Source organism: Astyanax mexicanus, chromosome 18 (assembly GCF_023375975.1).
Source record: "Astyanax mexicanus isolate ESR-SI-001 chromosome 18, AstMex3_surface, whole genome shotgun sequence".
Lineage (NCBI taxonomy): Eukaryota > Metazoa > Chordata > Actinopteri > Characiformes > Acestrorhamphidae > Astyanax > Astyanax mexicanus.
This window is the reverse complement of record NC_064425.1, coordinates 12,357,707-12,384,073: the sequence shown is the minus strand read 5'-3', so window position 1 is coordinate 12,384,073 and position 26,367 is coordinate 12,357,707. Positions and strand designations below refer to the sequence as shown.

The 26,367-nt window shown below is 39.7% G+C and overlaps 3 protein-coding genes across 10 annotated transcripts in view; 1 reads left to right on the top strand and 2 right to left on the bottom strand.

The window, feature by feature from the left end:
• Positions 1-10,580, bottom strand: part of aasdhppt (aminoadipate-semialdehyde dehydrogenase-phosphopantetheinyl transferase) — a 77,124-nt gene extending 66,544 nt beyond the window's left edge. Inside the window, exons 1-5 of one of the 2 annotated variants that reach the window (XM_007248585.4) lie at positions 10,535-10,580; positions 9,524-9,810; positions 9,024-9,249; positions 7,784-7,905; positions 7,300-7,461 (exon numbers count right to left, since the gene is read on the bottom strand). In XM_007248585.4, the coding sequence (XP_007248647.3) occupies positions 7,300-7,461; positions 7,784-7,905; positions 9,024-9,249; positions 9,524-9,667 (654 nt within the window). In that variant the 5' untranslated portion in view covers positions 9,668-9,810; positions 10,535-10,580. Of the gene's footprint in view, positions 1-7,299; positions 7,462-7,783; positions 7,906-9,023; positions 9,250-9,523; positions 9,811-10,465 lie in introns of both variants that reach the window. The other variant, XM_007248586.4, reaches the window with a different exon arrangement.
• A 151-nt stretch (positions 10,581-10,731) lies between these two features.
• On the top strand, positions 10,732-19,428 carry msantd4 (Myb/SANT-like DNA-binding domain containing 4 with coiled-coils). Of its 4 annotated transcripts, none has more exons than XM_015605657.3 (3): positions 10,732-10,823; positions 12,705-13,237; positions 13,982-19,428. In XM_015605657.3, exons 2-3 carry the CDS (start codon positions 12,761-12,763, stop codon positions 14,765-14,767), a joined length of 1,263 nt encoding a protein of 420 aa, XP_015461143.3. In that variant the 5' UTR covers positions 10,732-10,823; positions 12,705-12,760; the 3' UTR covers positions 14,768-19,428. The 4 variants fall into 4 exon arrangements, with proteins under 4 accessions (XP_015461143.3, XP_049322739.1, XP_015461142.3 ...); XM_049466782.1 differs by having other exon boundaries at positions 10,744-10,823; positions 12,708-13,237; XM_015605656.3 differs by lacking the exon at positions 10,732-10,823 and adding an exon at positions 10,830-11,078 and having other exon boundaries at positions 12,708-13,237.
• A 1,209-nt stretch (positions 19,429-20,637) lies between these two features.
• gria4a (glutamate receptor, ionotropic, AMPA 4a) overlaps positions 20,638-26,367 on the bottom strand; it is an 85,215-nt gene continuing 79,485 nt past the window's right edge. For 2 of the 4 annotated variants that reach the window (XM_007248590.4, XM_007248591.4), the window contains exons 15-16: positions 25,158-25,295; positions 20,638-22,010 (exon numbers count right to left, since the gene is read on the bottom strand). In XM_007248590.4, the coding sequence (XP_007248652.3) occupies positions 21,843-22,010; positions 25,158-25,295 (306 nt within the window). In that variant the 3' untranslated portion in view covers positions 20,638-21,842. Of the gene's footprint in view, positions 22,011-25,044; positions 25,296-26,367 lie in introns of all 4 variants that reach the window. The other 2 variants (XM_007248593.4, XM_022669755.2) reach the window with 1 other exon arrangement.

Below are 26,367 nucleotides of genomic sequence, written 5' to 3'. Positions count from 1 at the left end.
TACTCATGATTAAGTGGTCTGCATATATATGTGTGTAAATTTGTGTGTTGATAGGGTCAAAGGTTCCTGACTTCTGTCCATTTAGGTTTGAAAAAAGCGATAATACAGGCTTATGGCCTACAAAATGGCTGTTGCTCTTTGGCCATATTAGAGGCAAAAAATATCTGTTTTGGCTCAAAATTTGCAATCAAGATCACAATATCAGTCTATATATGTATGTCAATTTCTGTGTCGATAGGGTCAAAGGTTCCTGACTTATGTCCATTTAGGTTTGAAAAAAGCGATAATACAGGCTTGAGGCCTACAAAATCGCTGTAGTTTTCCAGCCGTTGTAGAGGCAAAACATGTCCGATTTGGCTGAAAATTTGCAATCAAGATCAGATTATCAGTCTATATATGTGTATAAATTTGTGTGTTGATAGGGTGAAAGGTTCCTGTCTTCTGTCCATTTAGGTTGGAAAATAGCGATAAATAGAATAAATTGAAAATAGTTATTTTTTCACTGTAGAGCCTACTGAAGACTTATTTGGCTCATACTTGGCAAATGTGCTTCAAATGTCATTGTTAATTAGTAGCTTCAACAGTTTTGGCATGTTTTAAACTTTGACAGAGTTTTGGCCAAATAACTCTGAAAAGGCTTTCACGTACATGTTTGATCAAGGTTTATGGGCCTCAAATAGTTAAAATGTCAAGATTTTTTTGATAATTATTTACCTACAGGGTCTCAAGATTGCATCAAGACCAAAGTTATTTTGATTGATTAAGGACTTAAAGACAAGTTCGAAAAGAGCAATTTTTACTCTTTTGGCCACTGATGAAAATCTTTGCATTTTTGGTAAACACATGTAATTACAAAGTTGTAAAGGCTACAGCAAAGTATACAACTAAAAAAGAATAACAAGCCTAGGCCACTTATACCTTTAGATATAACTGATTTTCTGCTATAGCGCCCCCTTGAGGCCAATCAACGCCATATTTTAATGGATGATAGAAGGCCCTGAGATACATGTAGGGTATAAGTATCGTCCTGATTGGTCATTGTTTAGCATGTCAAAAGCTTGCTGGAAACTGATTGGCTAATAACGATCGCAAAAATTTGCATATCAAATTTTCCTTCTGTAAAACATTAGGACATAGGCCATAGATGATACATGCCAAAGGAGAGCTTCATAGCTTGTACGGTTCCTGAGAAACAGATTTTTAGCTTTGGCTCCGCCCCCTGGGGGCGTATGTCTACACAGATTGACGGGCTACCTCAGAATCATGTTGGCATCAACGGTCTAAAGTGGCATTAGTGTAGGTTTAAGCATTCAAAAGTTACAGCTGTTAGAGTAAATTTGGGTGTGCCACGGTAAGATTAATTTGCATATGGCGGCCATATTGTTTACAAATTTCACAATTTTTTCGATAATTATTGAGGTTGGGACTCTGCTGAGTTGTTTGACACCAAATATGACAGGATTGGTCAATGACCCTAGGACAAGTTCTCAAAAGTAGGTTTTGCATATTATGCTAAATAGCAAAAAATCTAAGTGGGCGGAGCTTAGTGGTTCTATTGACCTTTTTGATTTGCCATTAACCAAGGAATCATATAGTGCAAGAATTTTTGCTCTAGCTATCAGGGCGTGGCAGTTACGAGGCCTAACGCGTTGACCTTCGCCATAGCGCCCCCTTGAGGCCGATCGGGCTCATCTTTTGAATCTGAGTAGCGGTGAGAAGTACTACCATATGACCAAGTCTCAGCCCTGTAGGCCTTACGGTTTCTTCTGCCCGATCACTTCTATGGCAGAAAAAGAATAAGAATAATAATAATAATAATAATAATAATAATAATAATCAGAACAATTACAATAGGGTTTCTAGCACTACGTGCTCGAACCCCTAAATATAGCCGCAAGCGGCGATTTACGGGGTTCGAGCGTTACAGGCAAAGAGACCCCTGGAGGCCAGTTAGGCTTAAAACATGTTGCCGGTTGACCGGCATCGCCAAACTGGATGAGGATGACCAGCATGACCGTGAAGACCAAGCTAGATTACCAGCATGACTAATCTGGATGACAAACTTGTTGACCATATTGACCAAGCTGGAGGACCATAATGACCAAACTGGATGACCAGCATGGCAAAGGTGGTTGGCCAGTATGACCAAGCTGGAAGACCACCATTACTATGAGGACAAAGCTGAATGACCAGCAGGACCATAATGACCAATGTGAATGGCCAGCATGACCAAGCTGGATGGCCAGCATAACCAAGCTGGGTGACCAGCGTGACCATAAAGACCATAATGGCAATGCTAGATGAGTGGTGTGAGTAAACTAGTTGAAAAGCATTGATAAATTGAGCTGTAGTGTTCATCAGGTTTTATGTGGTGTCTTACTGCACTCTAGTGGGCATTTGGTGAAACAAATTCAGTTCTTAAATTGAAAAAACACAAGGCATAAAAAGGGCATATAAATAACCCGTATATAGTATATAAGTTTTGACCTGATTTACATTCCGCCTGTTAAAAGCTTGCTGGAATGTGATTGGCTAATAGTGACCACAAAAGTGTCCATATCAAATTTTCATTTGGTGTACCATTAGTGCATGGGCCATAGATGATAATTGGCTAGGATGACCTTGATAGCTTGTATGGTTCTAGAGAAACAGCTATCGAGCATTGGCCCCGCCCCCTGGGGGTGTATGTCTACTTAAACTGACAGGGTATCTGAGAATCATGTAATGATCAAAGGACTGAAGTGGTATTAGTGTCAGGTTAAGCATTCAAAAGTTATGTGTTAAAGACATTTTACTGCACCATGGTAGAACTCATTTGCATATGGCGGCCATATTGTTTATAAATGTAAAGATTTTTTTAATAATTATTGAGGAGTAAGCTCTGCTGAACTGTTTGACACCAAACATGTCATGATTGGTCAAGGATCCAAGGACAAGATCTCAAAAGTAGGTTTTGCATATTATGCAAATTTAAAAAAAAATTAAGTGTGTGGAGCATAAACAAGAATGACCCAGGCGGCTGACTAGCATGACCAAGAAGGATAAAGATCTTCAATTAAGCAAGACAAGCAAAATTGAATAAGTTCAGCAGAGCTTTAATTTAGAATAATTCAACTGTAACTGTTTCACCAAATGACCACCAGAGCGCAGCAAGAGACCACATATAACCTGCTGGAAATATATCACTCTATCAGAAAGACAGAATATTCCCTATCAGTGTGTTTCTATTTATTAAAAAGAGAAGAAAAGTCCGATTGGGCTCCAAATTGGTACTCATGATCAAGTGGTCTGTATATACATGTATGTAAATTTGTGTGTTGATAGGGTCAAAGGTTCCTGACTTCTGACCATTTAGGTTTGAAAAAAGTGATAATACAGGCTTATGGCCTACAAAATGGCTGTTGCTCTTTGGCCATATTAGAGGCAAAAAATATCTGATTTGGCTCAAAATTTGCAATCAAGATCATAATATCAGTCTATATATGTATGTCAATTTCTGTGTCAATAGGGTCAAAGGTTCCTGACTTCTGTCAATTTAGATTTGAAAAAAGCGATAATACAGGCTTGAGGCCTACAAAATCGCTGTAGTTTTCCAGCCGTTGTAGAGGCAAAACATGTCCGATTTGGCTGAAAATTTGCAATCAAGATCACAATATCAGTCTGTATATGTGTATAAATTTGTGTGTTGATAGGGTGAAAGGTTCCTGTCTTCTGTCCATTTAGGTTGGAAAATAGCGATAAATAGAATAAATTGAAAATAGTTATTGTTTCACTGTAGAGCCTACTGACGACTTATTTGGCTCATACTTGGCACATGTGCTTCAAATGTCATTGTTAATTAGTAGCTTCAACAGTTTTGGCATGTTTTAAACTTTGACAGAGTTTTGGCCAAATAACTCTGAAAAGGCTTTCACGTACATGTTTGATCAAGGTTTATGGGCCTCAAGTTGTTAAAATGTCAAGATTTTTTTGATAATTATTTACCTACATGGTCTCAAGATTGCATCAAGACCAAATTTGTTTTGATTGATTAAGGACTTAAAGACAAGTTCGAAAAGAGCAATTTTTACTCTTTTGGCCACTGATGAAAATCTTTGCATTTTTGGTAAACACATGTAATTACAAAGTTGTAAAGGCTACAGCAAAGTATACAACTAAAAAAGAACAACAAGCCTAGGCCACTTGTACCTTTAGATATAACTGATTTTCTGCTATAGCGCCCCCTTGAGGCCAATCAACGCCATATTTTAATGGATGATAGAAGGCCCTGAGATACATGTAGGGTATAAGTATCGTCCTGATTGGTCATTGTTTAGCATGTCAAAAGCTTGCTGGAAACTGATTGGCTAATAACGATCGCAAAAATTTGCATATCAAATTTTCCTTCTGTAAAACATTAGGACATAGGCCATAGATGATACATGTCAAAGGAGAGCTTCATAGCTTGTACGGTTCCTGAGAAACAGATTTTTAGCTTTGGCTCCGCCCCCTGGGGGCGTATGTCTACACAGATTGACGGGCTACCTCAGAATCATGTTGGCATCAAAGTTGTAAAGTGGCATTAGTGTAGGTTTAAGCATTCAAAAGTTACAGCTGTTAGAGTAAATTTGGGTGTGCCACGGTAAGATTAATGTGCATATGGCGGCCATATTGTTTACAAATTTCACAATTTTTTCGATAATTATTGAGGTTGGGACTCTGCTGAGTTGTTTGACACCAAAAATGACAGGATTGGTCAATGACCCTAGGACAAGTTCTCAAAAGTAGGTTTTGCATATTATGCTAAATAGCAAAAAATCTAAGTGGGCGGAGCTTAGTGGTTCTATTGACTTTTTTGATTTGCCATTAACCAAGGAATCATATAATGCAAGAATTTTTGCTCTAGCTATCAGGGTGTAGGAGTTACGAGGCCAAACGCGTTGACCTTCGCCATAGCGCCCCCTTGAGGCCGATCGGGCTCATGTTTTGAATCTGAGTAGCGGTGAGAAGTACTACCATATGACCAAGTCTCAGCCCTGTAGGCCTTACGGTTTCTTCTGCCCAATCACTTCTATGGCAGAAAAAGAATAAGAACTATAATAATAATAATAATAATAATAATAATCAGAACAATTACAATAGGGTTTCTAGCACTACGTGCTCGAACCCCTAATAATAATAATAATCAGAACAATTACAATAGGGTTTCTAGCACTACGTGCTCGAACCCCTAATAATAATCAGAACAATTACAATAGGGTTTCTAGCACTACGTGCTCGAACCCCTAATAATAATAATAATAATAATAATAATAATAATAATAATCAGAACAATTACAATAGGGTTTCTAGCACTACGTGCTCGAACCCCTAACAATTACAATAGGGTTTCTAGCACTACGTGCTCGAACCCCTAATAATAATAATAATAATAATAATAATAATAATCAGAACAATTACAATAGGGTTTCTAGCACTACGTGCTCGAACCCCTAATAATAATCAGAACAATTACAATAGGGTTTCTAGCACTACGTGCTCGAACCCCTAATCAGAACAATTACAATAGGGTTTCTAGCACTACGTGCTCGAACCCCTAATAATCAGAACAATTACAATAGGGTTTCTAGCACTACGTGCTCGAACCCCTAATAATAATAATAATAATAATCAGAACAATTACAATAGGGTTTCTAGCACTACGTGCTCGAACCCCTAATAATCAGAACAATTACAATAGGGTTTCTAGCACTACGTGCTCGAACCCCTAATAATAATAATAAGAAGAAAAATCTTAGCAAAAACAATAGGGTTCTACGCACCTTCGGTGCTTGAACCCTAAATATTGTCATTTAGAGCATTAATTTGCAGAAAATGAGAAATGGCTGATATTACATAAAAGATGCAAAGCTTTCAGACCTCAAATAATGCATAGAAAACAAGTTCATAATTATAATGTTTTAAGAGTTCAGAAATCAATATTTGGTGGAATAACACTGTTTTTTTTTATCAGTTTTCATGCATCTTGGCATTTTCTCCTCCACCAGTCTTACACACTGCTTTTGGATAACTTTATGCCACTCTCAGTGCAAACAATCAAGCAGTTCAGCTTGGTTTGATGTCTTGTGATCATTCATCCTTCTCTTGATTATATTCCAGAGGTTTTCAATTTGGTAAAAAGTAGTGCACTACAGAGTGAACAGGGTGCAGTTTTTAGATACATACAGACCATAACAGTTTACTATACAGGAGAATATGGAGTCTGTACACATCTGCACTGCACTACTACACTACACTACTAGTGAACAAGGTCTAAACTGTGACACAACCCTAAGGTTCTTCAGTAGACAAAAGCATTATCAGCTGTTGGTTTTCTGAGCCGTAGATGGAACTGTGCTGTTATTGGTCAGGGTGAGTGTCAGAGGGACACAGCCTCCCTGAGGGAACGCTGGGAACACACAGCGGGACACAGCGGATAAACACCAGCGGGACTTCCATTATTTCCCTCTTTCTGTTTTCCTTTAGAGTCAGGAACAGTGTGTGTGTCACATTCACATGGCCTGAGCTGGACAGATATAGGCTGCCCTATACACGTACACACACACACACACTCACACTCTCTGACAGGGTCTCAGGGCTCAGTATGAGATAAAACAGACATACTTGAAAAGAGTGATACAGTGGGGGTCTGGGAAAGTGTATGTGAGTGTGTGAGAGTGAATAATGGACCCTATAGCCTTGTGACCTTAAAGATAACATGACATTTCTCTACCTCTTTCTTCTTTCATCCATCACCCGCTCTTTCGCTCCTCATCCATCTCCTTTATCTCTGTTCCTCTCTCTCACACTCACACGTACACACACACACTTACTAGCAGAGGTGTATCGATTCAATGTTCAGTTCAAAATTGAATCTGATATGTTATTACCATGTCAGCATGTCAGTCATGTTGATCAACAGCTCCCCCAGTGGCATGTTTATTATTAATTATAAATGATTCTGAATCATTTACCACCACAATATTCACATTAGAGATTCATATAATCATATAAACGTGGACGTTGAGAATATCTGAAGAACTGAATTATTACTAAGATTCATAGCCTTACTACACCAAATTGATTCATGGTAAGATAAGTGAACTGAACTGTTTCCCGAAGCATCATAATCCTACTGAATCAGTGAAAACTAAGAAATCTTGATTAACTGAACCATTTAAAAAAATAATCATAATCTTACAAAATCAAATTAAATCTTGCAGAAAGCTGAGAATGAAGCTTAACAATTGAATGATTAATTTAACCACACACACTTCTTACCTCAAAGGTCCAGCCATCCTCCTGCTCCTCATCCAGGTGCATTCTAGTCTGGGAGTAGACCCGCCCCTCTTGTAGCTGATTGGGTGAGATGTGAAACTCCACCCTCTGCAGGTCAAAGCCTAGGCCTGAACCGATCGCCTTGATGAAACTCTCCTTCAGAGCCTTTAATAGACAGAAAAACTGACCAATCAGCATGCAAAAACGCCCAACATGTGTGTGCACTCTAATATGACAACAAACTCCTATAACTGAGTCATGTGTGAAAGTGATGATATTATATTACCATGGCAACAGTGATCAGCATGAGAACAATCAGCATGCCTCATCCTAAGATGACACACTCCACACACACAATGCTGCATAGTTAAACAGCTTTATGTGTGTGTGTGTGTGCGTTTATGTGTGTGTGAGATGTGTGTGTGCGGTCACATATTCTGATTCCTAGGGAGCTGCTGCTTCACCGGGATGCGGTTGCCGTGGTTACCCAGTGTCTGTAGAACATAGCCAGTTGATCCCAGTCAGATCCGGCTGATCGGATTGTCCTCCATTCCAGTTCTGTAAACTGCCGGGTCATGATCCGGAAGAATTCCTGCACTGTGCTGCTGCCTGACAACACAAACGCACGCACGCACACACACACACACACACACACAGTCACAGTCTTTATGCTGCTACAAGCCTTTAACCATTATTTGTAATACTAAATAAATATACTGATTGTTTGTTCCTTTATCCTTTAATGATGGATTTATGTATTTAAGTTTTATGGGTGTTTGGGTTCTGCTCATGCTCAGATAGACGAGTCTGACAGTTTAAGAATCTGTTGGCCTACAGGGACACCTGGTGGTCATCTGGTGGAAATACACAACATAATAACTTTAACTACTCCATAAATAACTTTAAAGACTACATAACCTCCAGCCCTCAGCTGCACTTAAAGCGGCTGTGTGAGTTTATAAACCAAAAACACTCATAACTCATTTCTGTACAAGGCCCTCTTCATCCCTTACAGTAAAATACACTCTTGTGTGATTCTGTACCTTTAATACTTGTATATGATACAGTAAATCACCTCTGTTCTGATTGGCTGCCCAGGATTGAGTATTATCTTAAAAGCAGCCAAGACTGAAACACTCCTGCTAACTTCAACAAGTGTGGGTGGGTTTAAACTGCTCTAGACTAAATGTACAGGGCTAAATTGGTGTAGGCTGAATGGGTGGGGTTTATTTTTTTGCAGGATTAATGAGTAGGGTAAACTGCTGTAGACTAAATAGGTGGGGTAAAGTGCAGTAGACCGGATTGAAGCTCAACTAGGCAAATGATCTGGGGTTGCTGCAGTTGGTCAGGTCTGGGTTCAGCAACAGTATGTGCTCAAAGAATGAGGTCAGCTGACTACCTGAATATACTGAATATAGACCAGGTTATTCCATCAATGATTTTTTTCTTCCCTCATGACACAGCCATATTCCAAGATGACAATGCCAGGATATATGGGGCTGGAATTGTGAAAGAGTGGGTCAAGGAGCATGAGATCATAATTTTTTACACATGGATAGTTCACCACAGAGTCCAGACCTTAACCTCATTGAGAATCTTTGGGATGTGGACATTTTGTTTTTTTGGCCAGGCAGTGTAACTCATTAATGAACATACATTTTTTATTTAATTTTCCTGTATTTACACCTGCTCCGCAATCAGTGACCCACACCTCTGACCTTCTTTACCTGGTCTGGTGGTCTTCATAATGTCTACTCCCACCTGCCGCCCCGGTTCTGCTGCCAGTACAGCATAATCCCCTTGGTGGGACACATTAAAGTTCCAGTGAAGAGAACCTGGGCTAGAAGGTTCGGCCAGGTACGGCTTCCCTCGCTCTGTCCTCCCCAAACGGAAGCCGTCCCATGGCAAACACACCTTATCACACACCAGCCTCCTCATCAGCAGACGCCCTGCCTACACACGCACACACATACACACACACACACACAGTAAAAAGTCAAATATGAAAGACAAATGTATTATATTTTGTAAACCATACAATAAAGTTATAAGTGATAAGCCAGTTAAAAGATTACCAGTTCTCCTGATCCTGAAAAAACAAGTTTAAGCACCTATACATTTTGTTGAGCAGCCATAATTGTATGGAGAACTGCTGTGTTATTAAAGAACAGATAGAAAAGATGAAAGAATGTTGAGCAGGTGCATCAGTTCTAGTTTTTCTTCTCACCATGGCTGATTTGGCATCTTTGGTGAAAACGAACTGTCCAATCCGGTTCTTCTCCTCCTGTTGGATGCAGCGGGCAGCCAGCAGCCATTCAGAGCGTGATGGGGACCAGGCGCCACAGCGGAACGCCCAGCGCACACCCTCCATCCGGAGTTATCCCACAAATGGGGAGGAGTCTGTTAACCAACAGGAGAAAAGGGGAGGAACATTCTGATGGGAAAATCCTCACACTGGACTTCACTGAGAACTGAGAGCTGCTAAACACACCCCAGATCTAAGGGCTCAGGAACCTGTGAATGGAAAGCAACAAAACATGACAATCAGTGTAAAGAAACAAGGATCTCATTCCCACATGGCCACGCATTAGGATCTCGTTCCCACGCCTTATTAAGTTATGGCCAAGCCTTAGTATCTCTTTCCTATGCCTTAATAAGTTGTGGCCAAGTCTTAGGATTTCATTCCCACACCTTAATAAATCATGACCATGCATTAGGATCTCATTCTCATGCCTTAATAAGTCATGGCCTAACCTTAGGATCTGGTCACCCAATAATTTTTAAAAACATGATGTCAACTTAACATAATTTACAGAAAAGCAAGCTTTACTATGCTATGGCTATGACTTAATTATCTTGTTCTCACACCTTAATAAGTTAATTATCTCACTCACACAGCTTAATTATCTAATTCCTAGGCATTGGAATCTCGTTCTTACGCCTTAATAAGTCGTGGCCGTGCATTAGGATCTCGTTCCCATGCCTTAATAATGCGTGGCCATGTTTTTATTTGTTTTAACATGATGTCACCTTAGGCGCTCCATAAACTAGCGATGTAAACACTAATGTTCATGTTTTATACCGCCTCGTTTTATTAAACTAAAACGGTTATTTAACTGGTTAATTACTTCTGTAAATCCTCATAGTCTACAGTTAAACTCAGACTCACAGCTGCCGCGGTTTTTGACAGTTTCACGCCCGGTTTATACCATTAGCATTAGCATTAGCTTCAAAGTACCTCCACTCTTGACTGGTCTTGCTTCTTCTGCGCATGCGCCCTACAAGCGCTCTGAGGGTGGGACACAAACAGGATCGCTGATTGGCCGAAAGCAGAAAGGATGCGAGGTTCTGGCCAATAGCAGAGCGCGGCAGCGGAGGCGGAGCAGCAGCGGCACATAGAACTAAACTCCCTAGAGTTAAAGCGCTGCTGAGCTCCAGCGGTGGGAGCGCGCTATTAGCGCTGGATCTGCGTGCGGCGGCGGCGGCGGCGGTGGCCTGGGGCCAGCTTCACGGAAAGCGGCTCTGGGGTGAGTTTTTACGGAAAACACTCCTCGTTCAGTCGGTTTGAGGGTAAAATAGGCAAATCTGGGTGTTTAAATCACACAGGTAGCCGTGCAGTAATCAGAGGGCGAGGTGTTTACCTTCATTACAGCTAGAGTAAGCTATTAATATATATATAATTATCTGTTGCTTCGGTCAGTAGGTAGGTTAATAAGTTGTGTATGAGCGGATCTGATCTAAACCTCTACAGAAACATAAAACACCGAATTACAGCTGTGTGGGTATGTACCTGAGGACCAGGACGAGTCCAGCATGTTTATATTTAACGTTATATGTATATGCTGTTCTGTGAATAGAGTGCTACAGTTTGTGATTTGTTGAGTGTTATGTTGCTAGAGAATTATGTGTGTAGGGAGTTGAATGCTGTGTAGGGTGTTGAATGCTGTGTGCCATGTGATGATGAGTGTGGTATGTGGTGTGTAAGTAGTGATGTTTGCTGTCTGTGTGTCTGACAGGTTCTGTGTTATGTATAACTAGTTTTATGAGTACCTGTGTTGAAAAGGCAGTAGGATTGTATACTGTCTATCCCATTACACCTCACCTCACCTGTTCCAAGATGTCTACACTACATACTCAAAGTCACACAACACTGGACTATCTCCTCACTTATACATGACGTATGTCTACGTTCAGGCTTGCTCTGAATCACTTATGCTCAGGGGACATGTGTACTACTTTCATTTTAAACATATTTTCAGCAGATAAGAAGATAAAACCGTTTGGTGCAAAGTTGAACATATTTTTATCAAACATTATTCTTACGGCTGACTTCTCCATTATCTGGTCTTAATTTAAAGGAGAGCTCAGGTGTAAATTTGTGTAATAAAACACGATAAAGAGTACTAACCTTTTTTAAATAGCCCACCTCTGCTCTCCCGCAGCTTTTCTACATTCTGTAAATTTGTGCTTTTTGCCCCGCACGCTTTACAATGGGTGCTCTGGGGCATCCACTTGCCACTGAAGATAAATTGCTTTTTACACCTTTATCCAGGCTCAAAGTAGCTCCACACCTATCTTGTAGAATCCGAGGGGGCCCTGACATTTAAAACAAGGCATTTAGAACTTTAAAACTGCACAAAAAGATTATTTAAAAACACTGTTTACAACCCATAGCTTTAGTTACAGCTCCAGGCCCGCCACTACTGTGCTGATTATGACTTTCCTTTAAGATGGTGGTGCCTGGAGATTAGGTTATGCTACGGGTTGTAAACAGTGGTTTTTAATAAGCTTTTTGTGCACTTTTAAAGTTCTTAATACCTTGTTTGAAATGTCAGGGCTCTTTGGATTCTACTACCAACGAATTGTGGAGCTACTTTGAGCCTGTATAAAGGTGTAAAAAGCTATTTATCAGGGGCAAGTGGATGCCCTGAAGCTTGCTATATTTTTCATTCTTAAAATGATTTTATTTGGTTTAATTATTTACTTTTTTGCTCATCAGAGACAAACCTTAATAAAAAAAACACAACAAAAACATGACTTTTTACTTTCACTTTTGGTGGTGCTGGGACAAATATTTTAGGTGTTTGGAGCACCCCTAAAAAAGGCCTACTTCCCTAAGTAATCCTGTGTGCTGTGTATGTGGTGCTGTTTTATGTTATGGTGCTTGTTGCCTTTAGTGGTGTACTGTTCAAATGTGTTGTGTAAGGAGTGCAGTGTGTCTTGTCTGGAGTGCTCTTTGCTGTGTATAGAGTGCCCTGTATTGTGTGTGTGGTGTTTTGTGTTGTGTATAGGTAAAGAATGATTCATGAGGTCTAATATAATTAGCTGTAAGTTTAATAAGACTATAAAACTAAATGAATAATATAATAATGTAAACTTTTGATTAACAGTTTCTCTCACTCCCCCAGCAGTATAACCTTCATCCTGCTCTTCCTCTCTGAAGTCTTCCTCCTTGTCCTCCATCATGGACTTCCTACAGTTGAGGCACTTGAAGCGGAAGCGGAAGAGTAACTACAGTGTGCGGGAGACGCAGACCCTGATCCGAGAGATCCAGCGGCGGCGAGACGTCCTGTTCTCGAGGCAGCAGAACACAGCGGTGAACGAGCTGAAGCGGCGGGCATGGGAGGAGGTGGCAGAATGCGTGAACTCACTGGGCGAGGGCGAGGTGCGCACGGCTGGGGAGGTCAAGCGTCGTTACCTGGACTGGCGCACACTGATGAAGCGGAAGCAGCTGCGGGCACAGCTGGCAGCTGGACTGCAACCGGACTATGACCCACCATGTTCCCCCGACAATGAGGCCTCGCTTTGTGGGGAGCCGGCACAGGAACCGTGCAGCTTTCAGAAAGAAGCGCAGGGATACTGGCAGGACCTACCAGACCTCGGGGAGAACAGTGTCCACTCCGGGGTTAAATTGGAGGACTCTGAGGCTAGTGATTACAATGTAGGTGACCTGAATGACAGGGACATAATGATAATAATGTCCAGTGAGAATGTCCTCTGTCTCTTTATCTTTTATTGGACAGACTTGAACCTTACCTTAAGTACTCTATACACTATATGTCCAAATGTTGGTTTGTGGAGTTCCCTTCTGTTGAAAGTATTCAGCTGCTCTGTTCTATTGCCATACAAAATAGGACTCTCTGTAGCAGATAAACATGAACCTATTGGCACCATGCCTAAGGCCAGGTGTGGGCTAGGAGGATATGAAAAATAGGGGTGTGACAATGTACTCTGCTTACGATTTGATTCATGGTTCAATTTAATATTTGATTTTCTCATAATATTTGGAACAAATTTTGAATGATAAAAAATAAGGAGACTTTTCTAAGAACAAACAAACTACTGTGCTGTTTTATTTTTTTAATGAATCACTTATTATTTAGGCAATCAGTAACAGTAACAAATGGAATCTAATTCATTACTATACTGAAATAGGTTTTTTGTGTATCTTAAAGAAGTATTTATATTTTTCGATTACTTTTGACTTTCTATTACTACATTACTACAGCTCTTATTGCTGAATGCATCTCTTTCAGGAAAAACAATGAATAAGCAGATGTCCCAATACTTTTGTCCATATAGTGTACCTCAAATGGCCCTATTATAGACTGAGAAAAGAATGAATTGTACTTTGGCCACATGCAGTTCTGAGCATTAATTCTGTTCATGTGTCTGGTGTTTGCAGCTGGACGGTGGTGTTGGAGACAGTGTTCCAGATGAGGTAGAAGGTGAAGGTGAAGGAGATGAAGATGACGAAGATTGCTTCCCCTCCATCCTAACAGACGTGGACAGAGACGAGAATGTTCCAGAAGAGTTTACCCACATCGATGAGTTTGGTGTCCTGAGCTGCTCTAAGGCTTCTGCTGGACCGTCACTGACCAGAGACCTGGGGCCTGCAACACCTGGCACACCTGGAGCTTGTGCAGCCACGCTAGGCCTGTCTGCAGGAGACAGCACAAGCCTGCTGGTGGCGCTGGAGAGACAGCGTCTGGAGCTGGAGAAGCAGCGGATGCAGTTGGAAAAGGAGAGGCTGCAGGTGGAGAAGGAGCGCCTCCTGGTGGAGAAAAAGAGGCTGTGTCAGGCAGAGATGGAGCATGAGCGCCTCCATCTGGAGAAGGAGCGTTTGGACTTGGAGAGAGAGAGGCTCCGCCTGCTCATGCAACAGTCTGCACTCCCACAGCAAAGCCCCGCCACCTCCACCACTGCAGCCACACCCACCACCTCCTCCGCCCCCTCCTCATCATCCTTCCTGGATGTGGAGAAAGACAAGAAGCCCGTCTGGCCAGGGTGGACGGATCTGGAGGGGGAGAAGCTGAAGCTGGAGAAGGAGCGTCTCCTGCTGGAGAAGGAAAGGCTACAGTTCTTTAGGTTTGAGTCAGGGCGGCTGCAGATTGAACGAGAGCGCCTCCAGGTGGAAAAGGAGAGACTACAGCTGCAAAAGGATGGCCAGCAGATGGTGCTGCACTCGTGAGCCTAAATTAGCGGTTGGTTTTGGCTGACCTGAGATGTTTAGCTTCAGTCCTGGTCTGACACCTGTTCCAGGTAAACCAATCTGAACATCAGAACCAGGTGTGCTGGTAACGGTGAGAACATGCAGCAAAGTGGCATGCTTAAAGCGATTGATTGGTAAAAATTGGTTTGAGTTCCTCCAGTTCCCTCCCCCTACCACAAATGCAGTGGATCATAGAGACATACACTACCAGTCAAAAATTTTAGACCATCCCCATTTCCCCCCCATTTTTTAGCCATTCAAGCTCTTTAGGTCCTGTCAGTAGCCAGAAATGGTACAAAATCCTATATGCAAAATTGTGATGTAAACTGCCAGGGCCTTTAAGTAAAAAAAAGTTTACTAAAAACTTAAAAAAAAATCAATTGCATTATTGTACAAGCATCATAATCACTAGACACGAAAAAACAGATAACTCTGTAACTGTTAAAAGCAGAAGTCTTTTATTTAGAGAAATTACAGGTGAAGCCAGAGAGCGGTAAGAAGTATTTCATACACCTTTAAAAGACTCTTGGAAACTAGAGAAAACTGGTACAGGAAGACGTCTGGCTGACTCACAGGGCAACAGCTTTAGCCTTTAGCTCAGCTTACTATGATTGGACTAAGTCTCAGTTTCAGCAGTGAAGAGAAAAATTAAAGAGAGGTCTGATAGGTGAATTATCAGAAAATAAAGTCATTGATAAGAGGATCCAATAAAAAGCAGCATTTCTGGGCCATAAAGCACTGCTGTTGGACAACAAAACATAAACAATAGGGGTGTTCGAAAAGTTTTGATTGCTAGTGTATATGGTACATCAGCTCACAGACGCATTGTGCTGATTTACGTCACCCCAGGAGTGATAAGGTGAAAGAGCACTTTCTACCCATCTAGAAAGAGCAAGGCCAGTTGTGCTCTCTCGGGGCTCCGGCAGCTGATGGCAAGCTGCATGCCTGGGATTCAAACCAATCATAGTGGCAGCGCTTTAGACTGCTGGACCACTCAGTGCCCTTAAACTCTTTTTAATACCTTTAATTTCAGGCGAAACGGTCAATGAGCAGGTGTCCCAATACTTTTGTCCATAAAAAACTGGTAGACAGTGTTGCTATGGGAACAGGGGACAGTGATCAAAAGCATGTTCTTCTGGAACCAGTTAAACTGCATATAGTGTATATGAATGGTGTTGGGTCATGTTTGTGAGGGAAGGTGAGGAAACTATGGGATTATAGATTTTGCTGTAGCATTGCTGCACCAGTCTGGAAGCAGTATTTACCTTATCCAGCACTCCAGCAGAGAGTGTGTGATTGGAACTCGGCATTTGTGCCGGATGGAGGGATGAGCTGAAGGATAAAATAAACTGTGCCTGAGGATGGAGGGATCTGACACAAGAGAAGAACCTGTACAGACTGAACTGACTGTTTTGGTGCTCTAGGAGACTGTGTGTGTGTTTTTGTTTGTTTGTTTGTTTGTTTGTTTGTTTGTTTGTTTGTTGCAGGTACAGTTCAGTATTTCTGGTTGATGCTTATCCTGTCGTTTTCTGTTATTCTGGGCAGACATTAGGGGTTTACCACTATTCAGGTGCTTCTCAAAAAGTTCATCAAAGAGTATCATTGAAAAGTTACTTTATTAATTTTTTTAAAGTAATTATTTAAATAATTCAGTTCAAAATGTGAAACTCATTATATAGATTTATTACACACAGAGTGATCTATTTTAAGCGTTTAATTCTTTCATTGTTGATTTATTGTGGCTTACAGCCAATTAAAACCCAAAAATCAGTGTCTCAGAAAATTATATTAAGTAAGACCAATTGGTACTTTTGGCAGTGTGGGCAGTGTGCCAAGTCCTGCTGGAAAATGAAATCCGCATCTCTTTAAAAGCTGTCAGCAGAGGGAAGCATGAAGTGCTGTAAGATTTTCCAGGAAAACCCTTCACTGCACTTTAGACTTGATATAAAACAGTGGACCAACACCAGCAGATGACATGTCTCTCCAAACCATCATCAATTGTGGAAACTTCACACTAGACCTCAAGCAGCTTGGACTCTGTATCTCTCCACTCTGATCCCTTGATTTCCAAGTGAAATGTAAAATTTACTGATGATCAGTAATGGTTTGGAGAGTCACGTCATCTGCTGGTGTTGGTCCACTGTGTTATATCAAGTCTGTGCAGTGTTTTTCCGGAAAGTCTTACAGCACCTCATGCTTCCCTCAGCTGACAACTTTTATGGAGATGCGGATTTCATTTGCCAGCAGGAGTACCAGTTGGTCTTATATAATATTCTAATTTTCTGAGATATTGGTTTTTGGGCTTTCATTGGCTGTAAGTGATCATCAATAATAAAATAAATAAAAGCTTAAAATAGATCACTAGATCACATGTGTAATACGTCTATATAATATTTTTTTTAATACTGAATGCTTTATTTTACTGCGTTTATTTCACTAAGTAAAACATAACTATACTGAATGCATTTATTTATTTTAATTAACACTACATTTCCTTTTTCCATTTTTAGTTGAAAAATTTCAATAGCCAAATAGTTTCCAAAAACAATTTTTGTTCATGCGTTCATTTCAAACACTGAGTTCCCCTTTTAATGTATTGTCTGATTACAGAACAGTACAGCCTTAAGTAAGAAGCAGCAGCAGTGAATGTGACGTCTTATATGTTTAATATGGTATATTCGTCGGTGTATCACTACTGTTAACACTGTGATAGTGAGCCATTAGTTCACCACTATGGCTGGTGATATCAAAATTGTGCTGTAATTTTATATTCATTATTTCTTCACTGAAACAGCTGGAGAAAGTGTGTGTAAAGTGCAGACTGTACCGCATCAGTGGCTGTTTGAGTAGAAGAGGAGATATTTTATTATAATCAGAATTATTTGTTGGAAAGTTGTTATTGTTTCTATTTGTGTCTTGTTTTGTTGTTTTTCCACATTCCTGTCTTTTCATGTAAAAACTACCAGATTAGCTTGTTTATAGGTAGTGAAAATGTAAGAAAGTATGTTACTGTATTTTATTTATGTTAGTTATGGTATTTTTAGGGAGGACACAAGTTTAATCCATAATCAGCTACAGTTCCAGGTTAAACACGTAAAGGGTGTTTTGTGGCAGCAGAAAATAAACAAACGCAATCAATTCTCTACAACCACAGATACTACATGCTTAAGTTCCACTGACATGCAAAATTCATGGGACGTTATATTGATCGTTATATTGATCCCATGTCAATTGGAAACTAAAGAGTCATTCATTGCATTGAACGTGGATTGAATGCACCATCGGTCATGATCATTAGCACCCACTGCACTGTCCACTGTGGGTGATAATGCCTTATTTCTGGTACACACATGACACTGTGAATAGAGGAATGTTACATGACTGAACAACTTCAGAAATTGTGAATGTCTGCCTGTTCTGTTATCTGGCACCGACTATCAGATCTCGCACAATTTTCTTTCTTAATCTACGTGGCTTTGCATTAAGTACACTGGCCTTACTCACAAGACAACACCTCATAACCTGTACCTATGTGGATGTTCCAAATTTGTTTCCTAAATTAGCACTTTTTGATAAATAGACTTACTACTATCCCATGACTTTTGGCATTTTTCACAACTCTGAAAAAATATAAGACCAATCAGACTGAATCAGTTTCTCTGGTTTTGCTATTTATAGGTATATGTTTGAGTAAAACGAACATTGTTGTTTTATTCTATAAACTACGGACAATATCTCACCCAAATTCCAAATAAATATATTGTAATTTAGAGCATTTATGCAAAGAAAACAAGTTCATATTCATAAAGTTTTAAGAGTTCAGAAATCAATATTTGGTGGAATAACCCTGGTTCTTAATTCACAGTTTTTATGCATCTTGGCATGTTCTCCTCCACCAGTCTTACACACTGCTTTTGGATAACTTTATGCCACTCCTTGTGCAAAATTTCAAGCAGTTCAGCTTGGTTTGATGGTTTGTTATCATGCATTTTCCTCTTGATTACATTACAGAGGTTTTCAATTTGGTAAACACAAAGCATTGTGTGTAGAGTGATCTCTATTTTTTTCCAGAGCTGCAGTTCCACACTGCAGGCTCTAAATGGTTCTGTTCTGTTCTGAGAATGCTTCTCGCTGCTGTGGGATGGAAATGATGTCTCTCAGTAATGCCTTGAGGACACCAGAGGGCACTCATCTGTTGGACAGCAGTAAAAGCAATGCACTTGGTAATTACATTAATTCTGTAATTACAGATAATTAACCTCCACATATTCAAAGGTTTCAGAAAGCTGAGCTTAATATAATATCATTAATATAATTTATTGTAATAGTACATAGTCAAATGCCACGGATAAATATATAACATATTACAATGATGAGATTATGGGTAAATAACCCCAAATTCAGTCAATCAGCCGTGACATGTTTGATATAAGATTTTGCTAATCTTTTTTTTGTTTCTATAAAGTTAGTTCAGTTTTTCCCGTTTGTTGTGTGAAGGGGTTCAGTAGCTGCTGTTCTGTACCGAGTCGTCAGTAAATGGATATGTTTGTTCATATGTTCACTGTCTGCCTTGGAGGTGAAATATTCTGTGTTTAATTGTCAGAATGGAACTAAAAATATATCAATGAGATTTTTGGTCACACTGGTGTTGTGGTCTCACTAACAACCACTTGTACATTCTTAGGATGTTTTCACACTCGATTGAATGAATGAATAAAGTTACACGTATGTAGCGCCTTTCTAGAAATCCAAGGACACTTTACAATCACATTTTTAAACACAACCATTTATAGTCAGCACTCATCCACACACACAGGCCGGTGAGGAGTGGCAGCTAATAGCACACAGCGCACTCTTAACCGGAAACGACTGTCCACCTTGAGGACTGCATTGGGCACTATACCATTTTACCCAGGACAGATATGCCAATCCATATCTTGACACACAGTCATTTACACACACACACACAACCTTACATACATACACACCAGATCAATTTAGAGTATTCAATTGTTCTGGGTTAATTTAGAGAGTCCAATTTACCTGATCTCCATGTTTTTGGACTGTGGCAGGAAATCGGTGTACCTGTAGGAAACCCACAAAGACACAGGGAGACTATATATATATATATATATATATATATATATATATATATATATATATATATATATTTGGAACTTGTGCCCATGCCCAGTACAGACACAACTGACTGTTTCTTTTTATATTGTGCAATAATGTAATGTACAGCTGTTCTGAAGACTGCAGAGTGCTTGGAAATGGTCGTATCAATTCGTAATGTGCATTATATGCACAGAAGTTAATTTTAAGGTGCTGACTAGCAAACACAGGCAACCAGTCATAAGTAACTCATAATAGTCTAGCCAATGAGCACATGCTAATCTGTCAGCTACAGTCTAACCTGCTGAAAAATCAAAGAGGCACCATCTGAAATACCTTACCAACTTTGTTAACTGCCACCTGGAACACCTTAGCACCCTTCCATTCGTCGTTTTATCCGCTTTGTCCTTGTCAGAGTTTCCTGTTTTCCTTACTTAACAAGAATTTAGCTAAACTGTTGTATGAAAAATGGGTGGAGCTAAACTGCTGTATGATGAATGGGTAGAGCTAAACTGCTGTATGATGAATGGGTAGAGCTAAACTGCTGTAGGACGAATGAGTGAAGCTAAACTGCTGTTGGCTAAATGGGTGGAGCTAAACTGCTGTAGATTAAATGAGAACACATATGCACATATGCTGGTTAAGGCGTAATCCATTTGCATGGAATTCAACAAAATTGCAACCTACAGAAGTATAGAATTTGTGAGAAAGGGAAAGAGAAACTGAGTGTGTATCATACAAACTCTCCTCTTTTATTTCTCTTGTGGGTGACAGAGAGAACGAAGGCAAACCTGAAATGAAAATGTCCCAAAAATAAAAACACAAATCAGGAACACCAATCGTCCAAGAGGCCAGAGATACATTTTAACTTTATGTGCCATCACCTACAGCTACATTAAATGTGTGTGTATGTGTGTGTTTGTGTGTGAGGGACAGAGGACCCTGTGAGCATTCATTTGGGACTAGAACGAGTACACAACCCTTCACTTCAGTCTTCAAAAAACAAGCCAACATCAGAAGCTATGCCGTGGTCTCACACAAGAGGGCGCTGTAGTGTGTGTCTTTCTAGAACTCTACTTACTCTTCTGTTTCTAGTCATACGCTTACAAAATGTTTGTAATTACCATTAGTGTGTTTTATATTCATTATTGCAATGAATTGTCACCTAAGATGCTTTACAAAAAGTGGAGGTGGCGGTTACAGGTATTTACATCCCTTTGTAAAGCAGTTTTCTACATCTCGCTGCTGCTTTACTATTTCCCCTGAAAAATGTACATATTTACGTGTTTTTGATCGTTATCGTTGTTGATCACTACAGTGGTGATGAACCGAGTGACTGAGTAACATCTCTTTTATTTCTTTTAAAAATAAACTCAGCAGTGTCGCTCAGGTTGGCTAGCTAACTCTAGTGAACATTACTAATTTTGTAGATATGTCATTTTTTTGCTTTCATTTTTTATCATATAGACTACAGCTGAGGAGGTCAGAGGTTAAACAAAGCATGGGACTCATTTGAAGTAAGTGTTTGTGTATGTGTGTGTGTGTTTGTTTATGTAAAGTACAGGAAATTTACACAGTCCAAAAGTTTCAAGTTTACAGTTTTGTGGTCTTTCCCCCTTTCGTCCGTGGGCGATGTTTTTCTGCGATGATCATTTTAAGGCGTCTGGAATCCTGATGACGCACTGTTCCCGCATAGTGTCAGGACACCCTCTAGTGTTTGTTTGTTTTTTATTTTTCGTATCTATTTCGCTGCGAAGAGTCATCATTTTGTCCTTGTAATTTTTTCTTTACATCCCAGATTTCGGCGTGTGAAAGAGAGCATCACTGTAATTGTAGTTCTTTTGTCCATTTTTGTAGTCCGGGTGGGCCGGCCGGGAAGCATGGCGTAGTCAGCAGGATTAGCGTGGTGTAAGGCACAGGGTGAGTTTTTTGGTTGCTATGGGAGCTCAGAGGAGGACACCACAGCGAGGGCGGGGCCGTGGCGGAAGGAGGGGCCAGAGTGCACAGCCTTGGGGCAGTCTGGTGTCAGGACACGCCCATTTTCCCCCAGGCTGCCTGTGATGGACAACCGGGCCTTGTTTCTCATGGCTTCGCTGAAGGTGAGCTAGAGGGGGGAGGCGGGACGAGAGGAGGCGGAGTCAGTTTCTGAAAGGATTCTCTGAAAGGCTATTAGATTTATGCAAAGTACACAGTGACATCACAAAGATGCAGTTATTCGACCAGCACAAGTCAAGGAACCATAAACAACACAAACAAACAATACAACAAATTCACACAAAACAATGCAGGCAAACATTAAAAAACATCAAACATCTCAGAAGATCCACATTGCGAGACATCTGCATTTCTGTCACACAAACACATGCAGCCCTGTGTGGTCAGCTTTAATGTGCTAAGCTAACAGTGAGATATGAGAATAAGCAAATGTTTATGGTAATAAAATTGTTTAATTTTGTGTAGCTGTTTGGTTAAAGAGATTTTAAATAATCTGTCGGTTTTAAGTACAGAATTAAGTACAAATCTATGTAACAAAGTTAAAAATAATACATTTGAAATAATAAAATAAAACACCCTGTCAGCTGACTGTTTTAACTAGATGCAACTAAAGATTTCTATTTCTATTTTAAGAATTTATAAATATGACAATAGATTTGAGATTATAATCCTATTATTTCATGCACCCTATCCTGACCAATCACATTATTTTGTGTACTAAACCTGACTGATAACATTACTTTTTTATGGGTAATTGTGACTATTTACAAAAGTTAATGTGTAGTTAATCGCAATTTAATCATGACTAATCGGTTTATGTCACACACTTATGTTTAGCTGTATGACTTTGTGCAGTTACATAATTCATAAAGTTGGGTGATTACCAAATTATGACCTAGTATATTTTCTAGTGAAGTTATTTACAATTAATAGCATTATTTTGCACCATTAATTGTGTCTAATCATATTATTTTGTCCACTAACCACAAATAATCGATTATTTTGAGGATGTAGTTTCTATTAATTACATTAGTTTCCCCAGTAATAAATATTCAAATTAACCATGCAACTGCAATTAATCACATTTTCCTTTTTTGTTAAAAATTTATCCTTAAAAACTGTGTTCCTTGCAAAAGCAATGTTGTAAGTTAGTATTAGAGAGTTAGTATTAGATTGAATAGTTCAATAACATTATTATTACTAGGTTTGGATGAAAGTGAATATGAAAAACACTGACATCACTCTTAACATAACTTAAATAATACCACTCATACTGTTTACAATTGAATGTACAGCTCTGTAAATTATAAATGAGCATTTTTAATGTAAGTATGTTTTTAAAAAAGACCTTTGCTGACCCATGGACATTAACATTGGTGCTGGTACATGATCCACAGTGTATAAACATAGAACCCATACTTAGACAGAAGAAATCCAGAAAAAAACCTAATGAAGCGTAAATAAAGCATTTTAGAGGCTTTATGAACTGGCTTTTCACGCAACTGAAAAGAAATAAAGCAAACAAAGACTAAACAGAACAGACATTCATAATTACACCAGCATTTCTTTATCTAAAATGCTTTATTTGTGTCTATATAGAACTATTATGTGGTAGTATAAGTTCTAAATAGTTCTAAAAGTTCTATATACTAATTCATTCTGATAAAACAAACAGTTTGTAATGCAGTTGTCTGAGACTTAGAAGCCAACAGCTCACACACACACAAACACACACACCATCATCCACTGCAGCCAGAAACACACCAAACTAACTGCAAAAACAAACACAAACAAACACATTTCTATTCAAATGGCAATTCTGAATGAGCAATCTGAAAATAACAGAACATCAAAACAAACAAACAAATAAAAACAGAATAGAAGAAAAGGCGCAGAACTTAAAGCTAAGCAACATCACAGACATCCGCCGCAGCTACGAGCGAGCGAGCAAGAGAGAGAGGGGAGAGACAGAAAAAGATAGAAGAAAGAGAGAAAGAAAAATAGAGATAGATGAAAGAGAGAGAGATAAGAGATATAAAAGAGATAGTAAAAGAGGGAGAGAAAAGGGGAAGAGAGGGTAAGGAGAGATGAAAAATAGAACAGAGAAAGACTGAAGGATAGAGAGGAATGGGAAAGAGAGAGATAAAGAAAGAAGAGATGAAGAGACAAAGAAATGAAAGAAAGAAATAAGATGACAGCAATGTGAGAGGGAATAGAAAGAGACAAAGAAATAAGAGAGAGAGAGACAAACAAGAGACAACAGAAACGAGAAACAGGTAAGAGAGAGAAGGAAAGAGAAATACAAGAGAAAAAAATGGAGAAAGGCAGAGAGAAACGTGAAAGACAGAACAGAGAAGTAACAAGACAGAGAATGATGTATGCAGTGAGAGAGACAAATGGGGAAGAGATATAGAGAAGATGGTCAGGAGAGATCGACGGATGATAATGAAAGAGACAGAAAAAGATCCAGAGAGGTATGGAAGAGAAACAAAAGAAAACAGAGGGGTAGAGAGAAAGTGGAGAGACCGAACAGAGAAGGAGCAAGAGACAATAGAAGAAAAAATAGAAGAGATGACATGTGAGAGAGGACATAAGAAGAGATAAAGAGAGATAGAAGAATGAGAGAGAAAGAGACAGGAAGAGATCAAGAGAGGAATGGAAGAGTGACAAAAAGAAGTAGAGAGAAAGTGAGAGACAGAACATAGAAGAAAAAGAGAAAGATGGAAGAAAAATATAAGAGAAAAGAATAAAAGAGAAAGAAACAGAAAGAGATCAAAGGAGGGATGGACGAGAGATAAATAAATGAAGAGAGGTAGAGAGAAGGAACTAAAGACAAGAGAAATATCAAAGAAAGAGAAAAAGAAGAAATGACAGAAAGAAAGAGAAAAGGTGAGAGAGAAAAGGAAAACGACAGAGAGAAGAGAAGAGAGAAGAATGAAAGAAAAAAAGGCAAAGAGATTAATAGAGGAATGGGAGGAGAGAGAGGAAAAATAGAGAGAGGTAGAGAGAAAGACAGAAGAAAAAGAGATAGAAGAGACGACAGATATATAAGATAGAAAAAGAAAGAGAGACACACGAGGAGAACAGCGGCGGCGGTGGCGACCCCCAGGCCGGCCGGCCGCGTGGGGACCCCTAGTTCCTACCCCTAAATCTTTATGCCATCAGAGCCGTACACGTTGTACCCCTCTCTATAAGTGGCTAAGTTCTGCGCGCTCGGGCTCGGGGCAGGGCTAAAATTCAGTTCTGCCGCCTCCACCTGCATTCTCTTCGCCTCCGCCCGCGACTTATAGCAGAACTCCACCAGCGCCACCAGCATGGCCAGCCCCAGGCCGCCCACCAGGATGTAGAAGACCCCCGCCACGTTGCTCAAGCTGAGCGCCTGCGAACTCTTATCCTGGGAGTGTGGAGGGCAAGAAAGGAGGACAGAGAGAGTAGAATTAGATACAGACAGGGGCAGGAAATAATTCAACATTCAATAACTGTCATTAACACCAATACAGCTATGCTAACATTTATATAGTTAGCTAGCTCTACATTAATGCTAGTTCTACATTTACAATAGGCCAGTGTAGTTAGCTAGTTTTAAATTTATGCTAGGCTAATGAAGTTAGCTATCTTTATGTTTAAGCAGTTAGCTAGCTATCTACACTAGCTAGTATCATATTTATGCTAGGCTAGTGTAGTTAGCTAGTTTTACATTTACACTAAAATAGCGTAGTTATCTATTTCTATATTTACACTAGGCTAGTGTAGATAGGAAGCCTCACATTTATTGTTTTTCTCACATTTACAGTAAAAATAAGACTAGCTATCTAGCTATTAACAAATTATACATTACTCTAGGCTAGTGTAAGTTAGTTAGCTAGTCTAACATTTACGCTAGGGTAGTGTAGTTAGCTAGCTCTACAATCACACTAGTTGTACATTTACGCTAGGCTACTGTAGATATCAAGCCTCACATTTGTGTTAGGCTAGTGAAATTAGCTAGTCTCACATTTACACTAAAATTGAGACATTTACACTAAAAATTAGACTAGCTATCTACAGTAGCTAGTTAGCTAGTGTAGTTAGCTGGTTTAATATTCACGCAAGGGTATATAGCTACAAGGTGTACATAGCTAGCTCTACACTCCTACTAGTTCTACATTTACGCTAGGCTAGTGTAGATAGCCAGCTTCGCATTTATGCTAGGCTAGTGAAATTAGCTAGTCTCACATCAAGACATTTACACTAAAAAGTAGACTAGCTATCTACAGTTGCTAGTCTCACTTTTACACTAGGCTAGTATAGTTAGTTGGTTGTACATTTACGCTAGGCTAGTGTATTTAGCTAGGATTACATTTACGCTAGGCTAGTGTAGTTAGCTATCTCTACAATCATATTAGTTGTACGTTTTATGCTAGGCTCACATTTACACTAGGCTGGAGCACTACATCTATGCTGGTTCTGCCATTAAACTACTCTAT